This window comes from Crocodylus porosus, unplaced genomic scaffold (genome assembly GCF_001723895.1).
Source record: "Crocodylus porosus isolate Cpor-Errol unplaced genomic scaffold, CroPor_comp1, whole genome shotgun sequence".
Taxonomy (NCBI): Eukaryota; Metazoa; Chordata; order Crocodylia; family Crocodylidae; genus Crocodylus; species Crocodylus porosus.
In genome coordinates, this window is record NW_017728934.1 from 2,998,030 (window position 1) to 3,011,637 (window position 13,608).

Here is a 13,608-nt window from a genome sequence, read left to right on the forward strand (position 1 = left end):
CCCCCCGGCAACCGCCGGCCCGAGCGCACCTGCGCGGGCAGCCACGCACCTGCGGCTCGAAAGATGCGCCTCGGCCGCTTGCGCGCGCAGCTCGCCCCCCCGGGCCGCGGGGTGCCTTCCCCGGGTGGGCGCGCACGGCCTCGCCGCACTGCGGAGCCTTGTCAGTCTCTCCCCTTCATGCAACAGGAAGAGGGGTCGGGGGTGGGGATTCAAATCTCAGGGCTCCCCCCCCTTCACTCCTCATGACATCAGGCGAGCCCCTGCTCCAGCCCCTCCGCCCTAGGGCAAGGGTCCTGTTTGCAGCCCCCCCCCCGGCAACGCCTCCCCGTTTCCTCCGTCTGAAATCACAGAGGCCCGTCACCTAGCAACCATGGCCGGGATCTCAAACAAACCCCGGCATGGTGGAAGCTGCTGCTCCCGAGCCCTGCCTGCCCGAGGAGATCCTGCCGCTGAAGGATGCCACCCACCGGGGGCTCCTTCCCTTGCTGCAGCTGTGACAGTAAAGACACCTCCGGTGGCAAGGCTGGGACCTCCCAGGTAAGGGGCATCTAGCTACCTCTGCTCGCCATCGGGACTTTGCGCCGCGCAGCGATGCACCGGATCCAAGGAGCAAGGCAGGGTCGTGTTTCTCATGCCCGACTCCCCTTCATCTTGATCCTGGCTCCCTCTTCATGTGCGTTTCCCTTCCTTTCCCTAAAGCGTGTGATGCGGTTAAACTGGGAACTCTCAGCCCAGACCTCTTGCCAGACCTTGACCTCGGATGCAAGCGGGCGGACCAATGGTGTCCACACCTCTGCCGAAATGCATCTGCCTCTGGGGTGGAACGCAGCAGCTCTCGTACACGGGATGGCGACAGTCAGCAACAGGCTGATGAGAAGGAATTTAGATTGTAGGGAGAAGGGGGCAGAGAGAGATGTGAATGTAATTCCCCAGATTAGACTGTCCTACAGGAGGGATCATATCTTTGCTCCTGTGAAAGGTAGCACAGGGAACCCAAATCCAGTGGCTGCTTGTGAAAATGCCGACCTCGGTTTCCTGTCTTTATAGGCTGTGCACATAACACAGGCCGTACTTTTTTGAAGTGTGCCTGCAAATCACATAATGTAGCAGAGGCAACTCAAGGACAATGCAGTACACACAAATACTTTAAGTCCCCTTCCCTATAAACTGTAGAGAGTTCATATCAGGGTGCAATTTTAAAATGAGCTTTTTGGCATTTTAAAACTGCCTGGTACACATTCCTCAGGACGCTGCTGTAATAACAGGGAGCATAAATTTATGCTGGGTGCAGCTGTACAGAGCTCAATGCAAGATCTGAGCCTGAGTTAGCATCGTTTGGTACCATAGCACTGAATGGCTTTGGGCACAGCCTGGTTTAGACTGATTGCTTGGACACCATTAATAAGCACAGAAAAGGTCCAAAATCCCACAGCTTTGATTAAGATAATCAGGACAGGATCTCCCTAGCAGAAGGGCAAGGAATACTAGCAAGCAGAAGGGGTTTTACAGATATTTAAACTGCAAGACAGAGGCTTGTCGTGGGCAATCACTGGAAAGGTAGCTGGGGAGCATTCCCTCGCAACTAAAGCCTGTGTTACAAGTCCTGGTAGTCTGAACCATGCTGGGGGAGATGCTTTCCCTTTAAAAGGCACAAGCCTATCTGGAGCATCTCTTACAGCGCTTTTGGGATCCCCTGCACAGCTCTAATGCCATGTAAGGGCAATGCCTAGACATACCTCCTGCAGCAGCACTCTATAGGCCCATGTGCCACACTTGACTACTTTGCACTGGGCATGAGGTTCACCACAGGATGTTCCTGGCAGAAGAGATCTAGACAGCAGGCTTCTCCAAGCATGAACTATTGCCAGTTCTTCCTCTGTTCCAGAGAGGTTCTCTTGCTGAGCTCGCTCCCCTTGCCCAGGAGCAGGACCCTTGGAATCGCCTGCATGCAACACCCACCTTGTCTAGCGTCAGGAGGGAAGTCTGGTACCTGGAACCTGGGGTAAGGAGATAGCACTGCTGTACTGTTCTCCCCTTCTGACCCCCGCCCCCCCAAACACCTCCCTCCCGCACACAGACTAGAAACAGATGTTGCATTAGTCACAGGACCAGTTGTGCCACGATTCCATCTATTAACATATGCAGCAACTTTCTCTGATCGCTTTTGGCAGGTTCCCCAGGACAGCTTGGACTTTAACCTGAGCTCGTTGTATGACCACCACAAAGAGCTGCTCAGAAACAAGAACCAGGTAGTCATCCACAAGGAGACGCTCTTTGATGACCATGGGTGAGCACAATCACGTTTTTCCAGAGCCCAGACAATAGTGCAGCTACTGCTAGAAATAGCATTTATGCCAACCAGTGTGCCATTCCCCTAAGCTGGGAGGGAGCCAGCAGCTCTGCCACCCCACGTGTGACCTCATATATGCATGCTGCAGCCAACATGGCCTAAGGCTCCAGCTTGTGTCTTAGCCTTTCTTAGCCTTCCGCTAAGTTAAAACCTCAGGCAGCGCCCATGGTTTCCCGCAGTCCCCATTGCCATCAGTCTGGAGCTGCTCTTAACTGGGATCTGAAGGAGCCTAGATTCAGCCACCACCACAATTGCATGGAAGACCAGCGGGCCTTGAGGCTAGCATCGTGTCCAAGGCCAAAATGGGACACAGAGTACCAGAGGGTAGGACACAGCTTGTCACACCAGCAGCTTACCTCAGTCTTGAGAGCACAAAGCAAGAGAAGCCTATGAGATACAATGCATCAGAGTGGGCAGTTCTCTTGATGCCCCCCTTACCATACTATTCAGTTGTATGGCATATTTATTATACCCAAAAGGGGATTCAGCCTCCACATACCATGACTACTTTGGGTCAAAAGAGCACTGGAAAGAGACAGGGGTTTAGAGTCTATATGCCAGGACACAGATCTCCCATATGGAGCTGCTGTCCACATATAGGTGAGGCACTAAAGGGCTTGGGGCTGCTTGCCCATTCCCACAGGCTGCAACTGCCTACCCTGAGGCTCTTGAACATTTTCATTCCAGTTGCACAAATTTCAACCCTGCAGAAAATTAAGTAGGATCAGGACAGCAGCAAGTCCCTTAGCCAGACTGTGCCTAGGCAGGAACCTGCTGGCTACCTCTCCAACTTGCTACCTCTCCAACTTGCTCTACTAGCAATTCAAGTGCTGGAATGCACAGTATGGCTTCATTCACACCAACCCCAACTTTGAAAGGACGTAATTGAGAGATACCACGATAGGAATCTGTCATCTGATCACAGGATGCTAAAGTTTTAAAGCTACTTCTGCTAGAAAAGTCTGGAGTTAAAATACAGACCAGCAAGAAGGATGAACAGTTGAACAAGAGGTATTAGTAGGAAGATCACGTTACGTTCTCAGCATCATCCAAGAAGTGTCTTGGTTTATCTCGTAAAATCCATATCTAGGCCCTTGCTGGGGAGACGACCAGTAATAACAAAAGAGAAACTTCAGGATAAGCTTGCTGCTTAAACCTGTTACTAAACTCTCCCTGCCCATAAGTTTCTCTAAGCAAAAAATATTCCCTCTCCCCACTGGTTTTATATCCTGGGCTTAACATGTAAATCAGCCAAACTAGCAGAACTTTACTCAGCAACTTGCTAGCGGCTTCCATCCCTGCAGCAGGGCAGCGACTGGAAGAGCCGTGTCAGCAGGAAGCCAGGGAATCCCAGATCTTACTTCATTCTCTTGCTAGTCAGAGACAGAGGAGGAAGACAGACTGTGTGCTGTGCTTCCTGGCAGCTGGCATCTCCTCACTGTTAGCAGTTGCCAACTCTTATTTTTTTTTCTTACGAACTTCAGGGTATTTGTGGGGTCTTTCTCCAAGAGCCAGCTTACAGAGTCAGGTGATTATGAGGATCTGAGCTTTCTTTCTTTTCTTTTTTTAAATGAAAGTGCCTAGTCCCCTGGCTTTCAGAGGAAAGGTTGAAAGCATGATGCAAGTGTGACTTACCAGGTTCAAAACCCACAATGCAAATATGAATTCCTAATAGGTAAAACCTCATGGTTGGGGAGCGGGGTGGCAATGGAGCTGACTCATAATTTTTAAATGCTTGGGACTGACAAAGCACTAATAGTCTCTCTCTGTGCTAATTTCCTATCACATTATGCACAAGTGGTTGCTACTAGGGGAGAGAGGCACAATAACATGGCATTTCTCATTCAAAAGATCTGTTCTGCAGTCAGACCCAAAAACATGGACAGCTGTGAGCAAGGAGCAGGTTACTGCCTTTGCTGGGATCAGCCCCTAGATGCATTAAATCAGATCCACTGTGTTTTATGTGTGTTATAGTTGCACCTACATGCCTTGTAAAGAATCCAGGCTGCATAGTGTCAAGTGCTATACACCCCCCACAGAGAAAGGTAGCCTCTAAACAGCATCTAATGCATCTCACTGTTCACTGCAGAGTACTGAAGGGGCTTGACTCTGTACAGGAACCTAAGCCACTCCCTGCTGAGAGCCGTACGTCCCAGGGACTGCCCATGAGATGCTGGGTCAGCCCAACAAAGGAATCAGTCCACAGCATCAAGGGCACAATCGGTAAGGGCAGTGGGCAGGAGCTGTTCCTTCAACGTGTGAAACAGAGGCATCTTCCTGTAGACAGATGCTCCGCTATTGTCACAGCTGTTTTAAGTATCCTGGTCTCACTGTAGATGCGATTCAGTGTGGCCCGATCCTGTTTGAAGCATGTTAAGAAAACTAGGCTGCAATGATTTAGAGACAGGATCCAAGGCACAGATACATTGAGAGCCTAGCTGTCAGAGGCAGTGAGCATCTCCTATTCCAGCTAAAGACAACAGGAAGTACATATGCTCAGCCTTGCTAAAAATCAAGCATCATGGGCTTCACCCAAGATGATGCAGGGAGCCTGTGTCAGACCCAGAAACGTACTGGAGTCAGAAAGGACTCACAGACAAAGTGCTAGGCTGGGAGTCAGGCGATCTAATCAATGCTACCAACCAGCTGCTGTTTTGGGTAATACACCTCCACCTTCTGTGCGAGCAGCAGTGGCAGCAATATTCCTTTGTAACATACTTTGGATTCTACGAAAAAATCCCCTAGGGGAGCCGAGTGTTCCCATGACCAATAGCAGAATTTGTTTGGTAATACCTTTTATTGGACCAACTAGAGGGTTGAGAGATGTTAAACAAGTTTTCAAGCAAAAAATGCCTTTCTGAGGATAAAATACAGTCTAAACTAAGTACCAGGTAGTTTAGACTGTATTTTAGTTTGGACTACACAGCTGGTCCGAAAGAAGGTATTACCAAGCAAATCCTGCATCTTGGGATTATGGACAGTCGTCTCTATAATACCACTGCAGCACTGCTATGACTGCCAGCTGCAGTCCCAGCTCAGAATGACGCTACGTGAAGTCTGCCCCAGCAGTGCTACTGTAGGACACTTTCAATGCTTGTAGGCCTGACAAGTGCATGCCTCCTTCTTCTTGCAGAGTGCCCACATAATGCTTCCACCAACAGCGGGTACTCCCGCAAAGATAACGGAGGCTTCTTTTCTCAATGAAGACTGTGCCAGCCTTTGCCACTGCTGCCGGACCGGATCTTCTTTGGATGAACATAACTCTCACCCCTTTGCACTCTACTAAGGCCCTTTACTCAGCCAAGCCCACCAAATGAACACAGCTCTGGTATTTCGTTTCCGGGTTTTTTCCTTTCCTTTCTACCTCACCCTTCTCTCCATTCCAGATAAATGCTCCATCCCTCACTATGGAGGCACTGTGTGTAGTTGTTCTGGCCCGCAAGCAACTACTGCACAGAACACACTACACCAGAAGCGGGCAAAATGCAGCCCATCAGGCCATTTTAACCAGCCCTAACAAATTTAGAAAATAAATATTTGTCTGTCCCTGGCTGCCTATCATGCGGTCCTTGATGACTTGCCAAAACTTAGTAAGCATCCCTCCACCCAAAATAATTGCCCACCCCTGCATTACACTCTTTCTGCAGCTCCAATTTGGCTCCAGCCACCCAACTTTCATCAGGCTAGATTTAAGTAGTCTCAAATTCTGGTGACCCAAACTTCACTCTAGATGGGACATTTCAAAGTTGTGGAGTATCAGTCTCTCCTTGCAAAGCAGCATGTGGCCATTCATGTCTTGTATCGACCTGGGCTACTGAAAATGGAGAAACCTATGATTAAAGCCTACTTTCTAGGATGAGGGCCTCAAACATTAGCAGTTGCTTATTTACTGAAGAACTAGGGATGCTCCATGAAGTGAAAAGGCAGCACATTTAAAACTAATAAAAGGACATGTATTTTCACATTGCACTTAATGGGGCAGTGGAACTCCCAGCCCCAGGAAGTCACAGAGGGGAAGAATTTGGCAAGACTGAAAAAAAGGGATTGAGGCACTGAACAGGAGTGAGAGGCAGCTATTTTAATCAAAACAAGTTTTGGCTGAAAATCAGAGCCAATGCCCCAACACATGCGGTCTTATTCAGGCAGCCACCCCTGCTCCCGCTTTGCACTGCCTAAGGTCACCAAAGGGCAGGCTAATACTTCAAGCAAGGGAACACAGAATCTCAGTCCCCTAGTCTGTGAGGTTACAGCATTACACTCGCTGTGATATTCAGTGCAGCAGACAGTGCCATAAGGGTTTACAGAAAAAGAGCAGTGAAATGTACTTTTGTGCCAAATGTGCTGGCCCAGCTAGGAGACTGGCACCAACATCTATTAACTGTAAGTTTTTCTCACTTCAGAGCATGCTACCAGGTTCTATGGCAGTTAGTCATTAGCAAATCCTTCTTACCCACTCATGGGATTTCTCCACCCTCACCTCCCACATCCATTGCTGGACTCAACAAAAAAAAAAAACACAACTGTTCAGCTTGGAGCCATACTAAGTATTCTTCCAATATTTGCTATAGAACAACTGTTGCATCTCCAGGCTGATTTCACTAGGCTTGGTGAAGCATGACAGTACCCCAAAGGCACCCAGGAACTAGAGCAGGGGTGGGCAAAATGCAGCCTGGGGACCGGATGCGGCCCACCAGGCTGTTCTATCCATCCCACAGGGCCCCCAAAACATTAAAAAAATTAATATTGATCTGCCCTGAACTGCCTGTCACGCAGCCCTCGATGGCTTGCTGAAACTCAGTAAGCGGCCCGCTGCCCAAAATAATTGCTCGCCCCTGAACTAGAACCTACAAGCTCACATGGTGCAAGCCTCTCAGCTGCCACATTTACACACTTAAGGTATTCAACCCATCACCACAGCAAGGATATGGCAAACAGGATGGCTTTGGATGCCAAAACAAATGTACTCTCAAACTCCACATCAAAAGGTCTAGAAGCAGGAAGGAATTAGAACAAAAAGCTGGAGCCATTTGAATGCCTGTAATCCTAGCCTCCAAACTAAACTGACTACTGTGTGAAAGTAACTCCAAATAATTGAAGTAATCCATCATCCTGCAACTTGCAGTTTTCTTTTCTTTGGGGAAACATTAAGCCAGTGGCTTGCAACCTTTTTAGACTCCAGACCACCCTGGTTAGACTAAAAAAGCCCCTTCTGAACATGCCAACATCCCTCATTTTTTGACTACAGAAAAATACTAGAGCAATTCTTCCATGGGCAGAGCTGGAAATTTGAAGAGGGGTGCAGGTGGTACAGTACATCATCACATGTAACACAACACAATTTTTTCTCCAGGTAAAAAAGAAATTAGCTTTACTTATGTGCTAGGCCTAGAGTGGTAATATTTTTTTTTTTTAAGATTGAAGCAAAAAAACAAAGGCCACTTTACTGGCAAATGTATTGTGTGTAAAAAACCACAATACATTAGGCAAAAAATAATCAGAAGATGTTGCTTCTTTTGTCCTGTTGCAGTTCAATTCATAAAACAAAGTCTAGCCTGGAACATTTTGGCAGTGCACCTAATGCTTCACCAAAAGTTATTTCCACACCCAAGTTGATGTACACCTCAGTTAATGTTTTTAGCTAGAGTTAAAAAGTGCTGGGCTGTGAAACAGAAACTATATTAAGAGAAGCAGCTAACAAGCAGCAGAATTGCAGAAGGCTTCTTCACAAGCAGCGCATCAAGATGACCTAAAAAGCATGGATGGGGCTGTTAACACCTGTGGGATGAAGAGTGTAGAAGAATCAGGTCAAGTACAATGAGCCATAAAGTCAAGCCACTCCCTCGTGCTGTCTCAATAGAAATGCTGCTGTGGGGAGTCGGTTTTAAATTTTGGGTGGAGCAGGAATCAAAGCGGGTGGGTGCATGACTGCACCCCCTGGATTCCTCCATTGCAAAGAAACTTGGGAAGACCAAGACAAGCCAGAATGGTTTCCTGTTTGAAATCTCTGGGTTTATCCACATGAAGTGTGCTTGCACACCTCAGCGTGTGGCACCCGCAGCATGCCTGAATGGCTCTCAGAGCACCAGGAGTGCCCTAGCCTCCTGCTTAGGGAGCCCTGCCTTCCTCCCCTGCAGACAAGGTTCTTTGGGTGAATTGCTTCTCGGCCTCTTGAAGGCTCATATCAAGCGTGATGGCTTCTCTGTCTTCAGCCTGGCAAAGCTTTTTTAAACCCAAAAGCTTGCTAAAAAAAAAAAAAAGTTTTTTTCCAACTACTTGAATTCATCTAATAAAAGACATCAGACGCACCCAAAGAACTTTTGCCTGCCCGTGTCCTTAGACCAACACGGCTACAGCCTACACCCCCGTGTCCGAGAAGGCAGGTTTCCTGAACCGCCTCGCAGGAGAACTGGAGTCTTCTCCCTTGCTCGCTCTTGCAGCCGTAGGGCTGAGGGCAAGCAAAACCCAGGGCATCCGAACCCCACGCCTCCAGGCTTGGGCCTGCACGTAGGATGCCCACCAAAGGATTTGGAAATACCTGACACCCCAGGGGCGGGTGGAGGATGTTTGCTGGTAGTTGGGCCACTTACAGTTTGGACTCTTGGGTATGGATTTAGTTTTGGCTACTTTGGCCTCAGATACGAGTTTAAAAAAAAAAAGTGCTCTCTTTTATGAGACCAACTTAAATAGTTGGGGGAAAATTCTTAGCAAGCTTTCAGGTCTAAAACCCCTTTGTCAGGCTGAGAAAGCACATTGGACTAGGAAGGGAGAGGTCGGGGAGCGGGACTGGGAAGGGCTCCCTGCGGCACCGGAGGGCGCCGGCCCGACGCCCGGGCACGCCGCGGGGGCGCCCGCAGGGCCTGGCACGGAGCGGCGCGGGGTCGGATCAGAATCGCATCAGCACTCACAGGCGGCAGCTCCGCCTCGTCTATCTGATCAAGTCATCACGTCCGACCCGCCCCGATCTGCTCCCGCACAGCGCCCGCAGGCTTCGCCGGAGGGGTCTTCTCATCTCGGGCCGGGCGGGCGGTGTCCCGGCCCGATCGAATAAGATCAACGTGTAGCGCACACGACGGGGCCCGCACACACCCCACGCACGCGGCAGCCCGCACACGCCCCACGCGCACCCCGCCCGCCCGCTCCCCACACACACACACACACACGCACGCACGCACGCGGCTGCCTCCGCTCGCCCCACGCGCTGCCCCGCTCTGGGCTTCGCCCGCCCCGCCGCTTCCGCCGCCCGCCCACCGGTCCCGCTCCTCTAGCGCCAGCTGCTGGCCGGAGGAGTGCAAGGGCTTGGGCCCAAATTATGGCGTGATCCGACAGTGGGCGTGCATTGCACGCGTGGCTCGTCTAAACGTCTAGCGCCATTCACAAGTGAATTGCCTAACATGTAGCAGGGGTCGGAGGGATTAGCAATTGCTTCCTCCATCCAACAACAGCTGTCCTAATGTAAGTATAGGGCCCATCCGCTTTATTTGTAAGAGGCGATACAATTCCCTATTGCTTCTCTGGCTCTAAAGATTCATTTGTTGTCCCTGCAGGCCAGAGTCTCGGTATTTTTGTGTGGGTTGTTGCTTTCTGATCTTGTGCCGTTCTCCCTTCTGCAACTCTCGCTTCCTCCTGTACCAGCTCTTATCCACTGAACAGTTTAAACACCACAGAAACACAAGGGTGAGGTGTGTTTCACTGGCCCCTGGAACTCCATCTCTCCTTGGACCTGGGGTTGCCACTTCTAAATAGCTGTCAAGAAAAAGGTTTTGCCTGTGTAGGTAAGTTCACGCACTCATCGACAGCACAATTCAGTGAGAATATTCTTTGCCGTTTGGACAAGGAAAGCCCAGCTTCTACAACTGACTTGCAGCTGGATCTGGAAATGTTAGCAGCGGGTTAGATGTGATTGAAGTCTTAAAGCCTGGTTAAATTCAGTCACTACGTTCTTGGACAAAAGGAGCATCAGTGGCCGCCGAGCATGGGAATTAGGGATACAGCCTCTAAACCAGAACTTTCTAGATGTTTAAGTGCTGGAGGCTGCCGGTGACAGGAACAGTGGAAAAAACTTCTGATCAGACCCAGTTCACTCTCCCTGTCAGCATTCACTCCCTGCCACTGTGTGACATGGGATACTGGGCAAGATGGAACCAGTAAAGGGCATTTCTTATGTTAGCTGTGATCAGGCACCTCTCAAATTTGCTGTTCTGTGGTTCCCTCTGCCAAGCTTGTGCTGTCCTCTTGGCATAGTCAATAATATAGAATATGGAGGGGATGATGTGATTTCAAAGTCCTACAATAAGAGGGCAAATTTAGATTCTTGGCTTGGTAAACTCTGGAGCTTTGCTATTAAAAGAACACAGTGGATGAAGGAGTTAATACATTTAGTCCTCAGGGGCCAAGGTCAAGGAAGCAGAGAGGAATCATGTGTAAGAGGAAATAATATGGTCCACTGGTGAGAGAGCAGGTGTTGGACTTCTAGCAGCCAGGTCCACTTCCTTGTGTGACCTGGACAAGTAACCTACTCTATGTACAAACAAGGTAAAAGCACTGTCCTACATGCCACTGTACAGTTCATAAATCCATTAGGGACCGAGAGATGCTCAGATACTAATGTAATAGGGGACCAGATACACGCTTACTCCAGATCTATCGGTGCCTACTAAAACTGATATCACATAGCTAGAAATACTTCCTTTTAAGTTGTTTTAAAGCTCCACAACTGTGAGTTTTACATATTACTCCAGAACCTCAGCTGCCTTCTTAAGATTTTGTAACAGCAGTTACCCAGAGCCATCCACAACCAAGTAAACTTTAGTAAGGTAAGTACAGAAATGCAGTACTTTATTTATTGGTAGGACTTAATTCAAAACCTACCAAAGCCCCTTAAGTCCAATAGGCTCTAGCCTCCATGAGGTAAAAAGGCAGGAGAGGAAAATGATTTAGCTCTTGCTTAATAAAAGAGGACAAAGTAGGGAAAACATTTTATTTGCAAGTTTTAAATTAGGATTTTATAAACAGAATTTTTTTAAAAAAACTAAAGCTACAAAAAGTAGCCAAGTGTGTAATTTCACTACAATTGCTGCAAGGGATTGAGTCCAACATGTCAATCTGGATATTGCAGAAAACCAGATGAGAGGACAGGGCGACTAGAGATGGCAATACAAAATAAAATTAGAATAGGAGACTTATTTTCAACAGTCTTTACACTTTTCAAACAAACAAGTTAGGTTTTAGCCACGCTTTAAGATCATATCTGCTAAGTTGGATAGGGATTCCCTACCCCATCCCCTCACATTAGTATGAACTAATGTCCCATGTACAATTTCAAAGCACCTTCATCCATTCTACTATTCAAGAGCAAGGATGATTTGTGGACTATTTCAGAGTCCCAGATAGCAGCACCGCTATGCTTCAGTCCCATTTACAGGATATAAATGTCTAGGCTTGCACCCTGGAGTCACGTACTGCTACCACTGAACCACTAATTTGCTGAGACTTGCACTCAAGATCTCCAAAAGCTGTCTTGCATGAAGGTCTTCTTCAGGGCCACCTCAGATTTCACTTTACTGCCCACTGAAGTTTCAGCTTGTGCGTTTAATATACCATGTCTTTGGCCCCTCAAACATGCACAACTCATATGTTAGAGTTGAATAGCTCAACTCCTCCCTCCCCAGTTATTTTTTATTACCCTCAAGGAATCCCCTCGAAAACAGCTTAAATACAACTCATTTCCCATCCACAGCCTGCCAAACTTTGAGAGCTCATTCATCAATTACACCCAAATAAACTAATGCACGAGAGGTTTCCCTTGAGCAGACTGTGTGTAATGTTACAGTCAATAGAGTCTGATTTGTATACTGGCAGAGATCTAAATAATATATGTCTATAACTTCAGAAAGGGATAAGAAGATAAAAGAGTATGTTCCAATGTTGCTAAAAGCACAGAAAACTTGGGGCGGTCACAGACAGCAGTGTCACACTCTTGATTTGGAAGAAGCCTGGTATGCAGAGGGTCCCTCTTGGATCGTCACACAGCACTCTGTCCATTCCTCTCCCGAGATGAGTAATCGCTCTCCCCCTTCAAGTAAACCCTCCTTTTCAGCAGTTTCTCCCAAACAGGCTTGTGCATCTGAAGCCTCAGCATTCATTTTATGAACAGAACATAAAAAGCCATCAAGATGCAGGATATAGCCACCACGGCATGAAGTCTGGTTCCAATGACGGCAGCTAGAAGGCAAACACATGGACACACGGACACATGCACACACATGAAATGATGCTCAGTACTTTCAGAACAATCTGCCAAATAGGGTAAGGCTTAACATGTATTCTGCATGCAAAGAAGGTAAGCATCAGACGCTTTTTTTTACTTACAGGCTGAAAGATGCATCAAAAAAATAAGATAACCATCCTTCGCTTGAGACAAATAAAAATCAGAGACAGTCAGTGGCAAAACTAACAGCGGGCTCCTGGCTCTATCGCCTATTGCCAAGACCTCTAAAGCAGTGTTTCCCAACCAGTGTGCTGCGGCACAAAAGTGCACCGTCTGAAATGGACAGGTGTGCTGCGGAATTTTGCCATGGCAACGAGCTACAATAGGTATGAGAACGGGGGACGCCTTAACAGGTGTGCAGCAGAAAAAAATTATTAACGCAAGCGTGCCTTGGCCTGAGAAGGGTTGGGAAACATGGTTGTAGCGGCTCTGGGACATGGTCAGCCTTCGCTTCGGTCTAGATGCTCAACTTGCTGGGATCTTTTGACCCCCGCTGACTTCCTGCCCCTGGGGTGGGGGGCTGGACTCGATGATCTCTTGAGGTCCCTTCCAGCCCTAATGTCTACAAAATCCAGAGCAGGGGGTGTCAGCCACGGGTTTGACACGTACCCCTGGGGGCATGGAGGAACAGCGCTCCCTCTAAGCGGTGCAGTATGCGCGATTGTGCTCATGCTGCACCGCGCGCATGGCACTGCTTAAAGGAAGTGCTGCTTGGGAAGGGCCCGGCGGCTGTGGTGGGCAAGTACTTGGGAAGCAAGCAGTGGCATCCAGCACTTCCCCACCCGCCAACTCACTGACCGGCTCTGGGGCAGCCGCTCCCCGGGACCCACCTTTGTAGAAAACGCCCCAGACGCCCTTCTTCTCAGACAGTAGCCAGGCCTTGAGGCGCGGCACCTTCCGCAGGTAGGCGCAGGTGCAAACGAGGAGCAGTCCGAAGACCAGCAGCCCGTCCAGGGAGTACACTGCGGGCAGGGGCAGAGGCAGAGACAGG

General features: G+C 48.8%; 2 protein-coding genes and 1 long non-coding RNA gene across 3 annotated transcripts in view; 1 reads left to right on the plus strand and 2 right to left on the minus strand.

Moving 5' to 3' along the window:
• Positions 1-391: 391 nt before the first annotated feature.
• Positions 392-5,685, plus strand: CUNH1orf194 (chromosome unknown C1orf194 homolog). Its single transcript, XM_019546299.1, has 5 exons — positions 392-537; positions 1,886-2,002; positions 2,172-2,287; positions 4,440-4,573; positions 5,484-5,685. The coding sequence occupies exons 1-5, from the start codon at positions 457-459 to the stop codon at positions 5,552-5,554; spliced, it is 519 nt and encodes a 172-aa protein (XP_019401844.1). The 5' UTR covers positions 392-456; the 3' UTR covers positions 5,555-5,685.
• Positions 5,686-6,153: 468 nt separating this feature from the next.
• Positions 6,154-13,608, minus strand: part of LOC109317560 — an 18,925-nt gene continuing 11,470 nt past the window's right edge. The window contains exon 3 of the long non-coding RNA XR_002103068.1: positions 6,154-7,628. This is a non-coding gene — a long non-coding RNA (uncharacterized LOC109317560). The remainder of the gene's footprint in view (positions 7,629-13,608) is intronic.
• TMEM167B (transmembrane protein 167B) overlaps positions 11,312-13,608 on the minus strand; it is a 2,504-nt gene continuing 207 nt past the window's right edge. The window contains exons 2-3 of the mRNA XM_019546300.1: positions 13,448-13,579; positions 11,312-12,571 (exon numbers count right to left, since the gene is read on the minus strand). Of these exons, the coding sequence (XP_019401845.1) occupies positions 12,489-12,571; positions 13,448-13,579 (215 nt within the window). The 3' untranslated portion in view covers positions 11,312-12,488. The remainder of the gene's footprint in view (positions 12,572-13,447; positions 13,580-13,608) is intronic.

Bases quoted from the DNA above. Each gene is read 5' to 3' on its own strand.
- CUNH1orf194 (XM_019546299.1), top strand. From the start codon at position 457: ATGCCACCCACCGGGGGCTCCTTCCCTTGCTGCAGCTGTGACAGTAAA. The intron at 2,288-4,439 runs GTGAGCACAATC...TGTTCACTGCAG, and splicing joins ACGCTCTTTGATGACCATGG to AGTACTGAAGGGGCTTGACT. The intron at 4,574-5,483 runs GTAAGGGCAGTG...TTCTTCTTGCAG, and splicing joins CAGCATCAAGGGCACAATCG to AGTGCCCACATAATGCTTCC.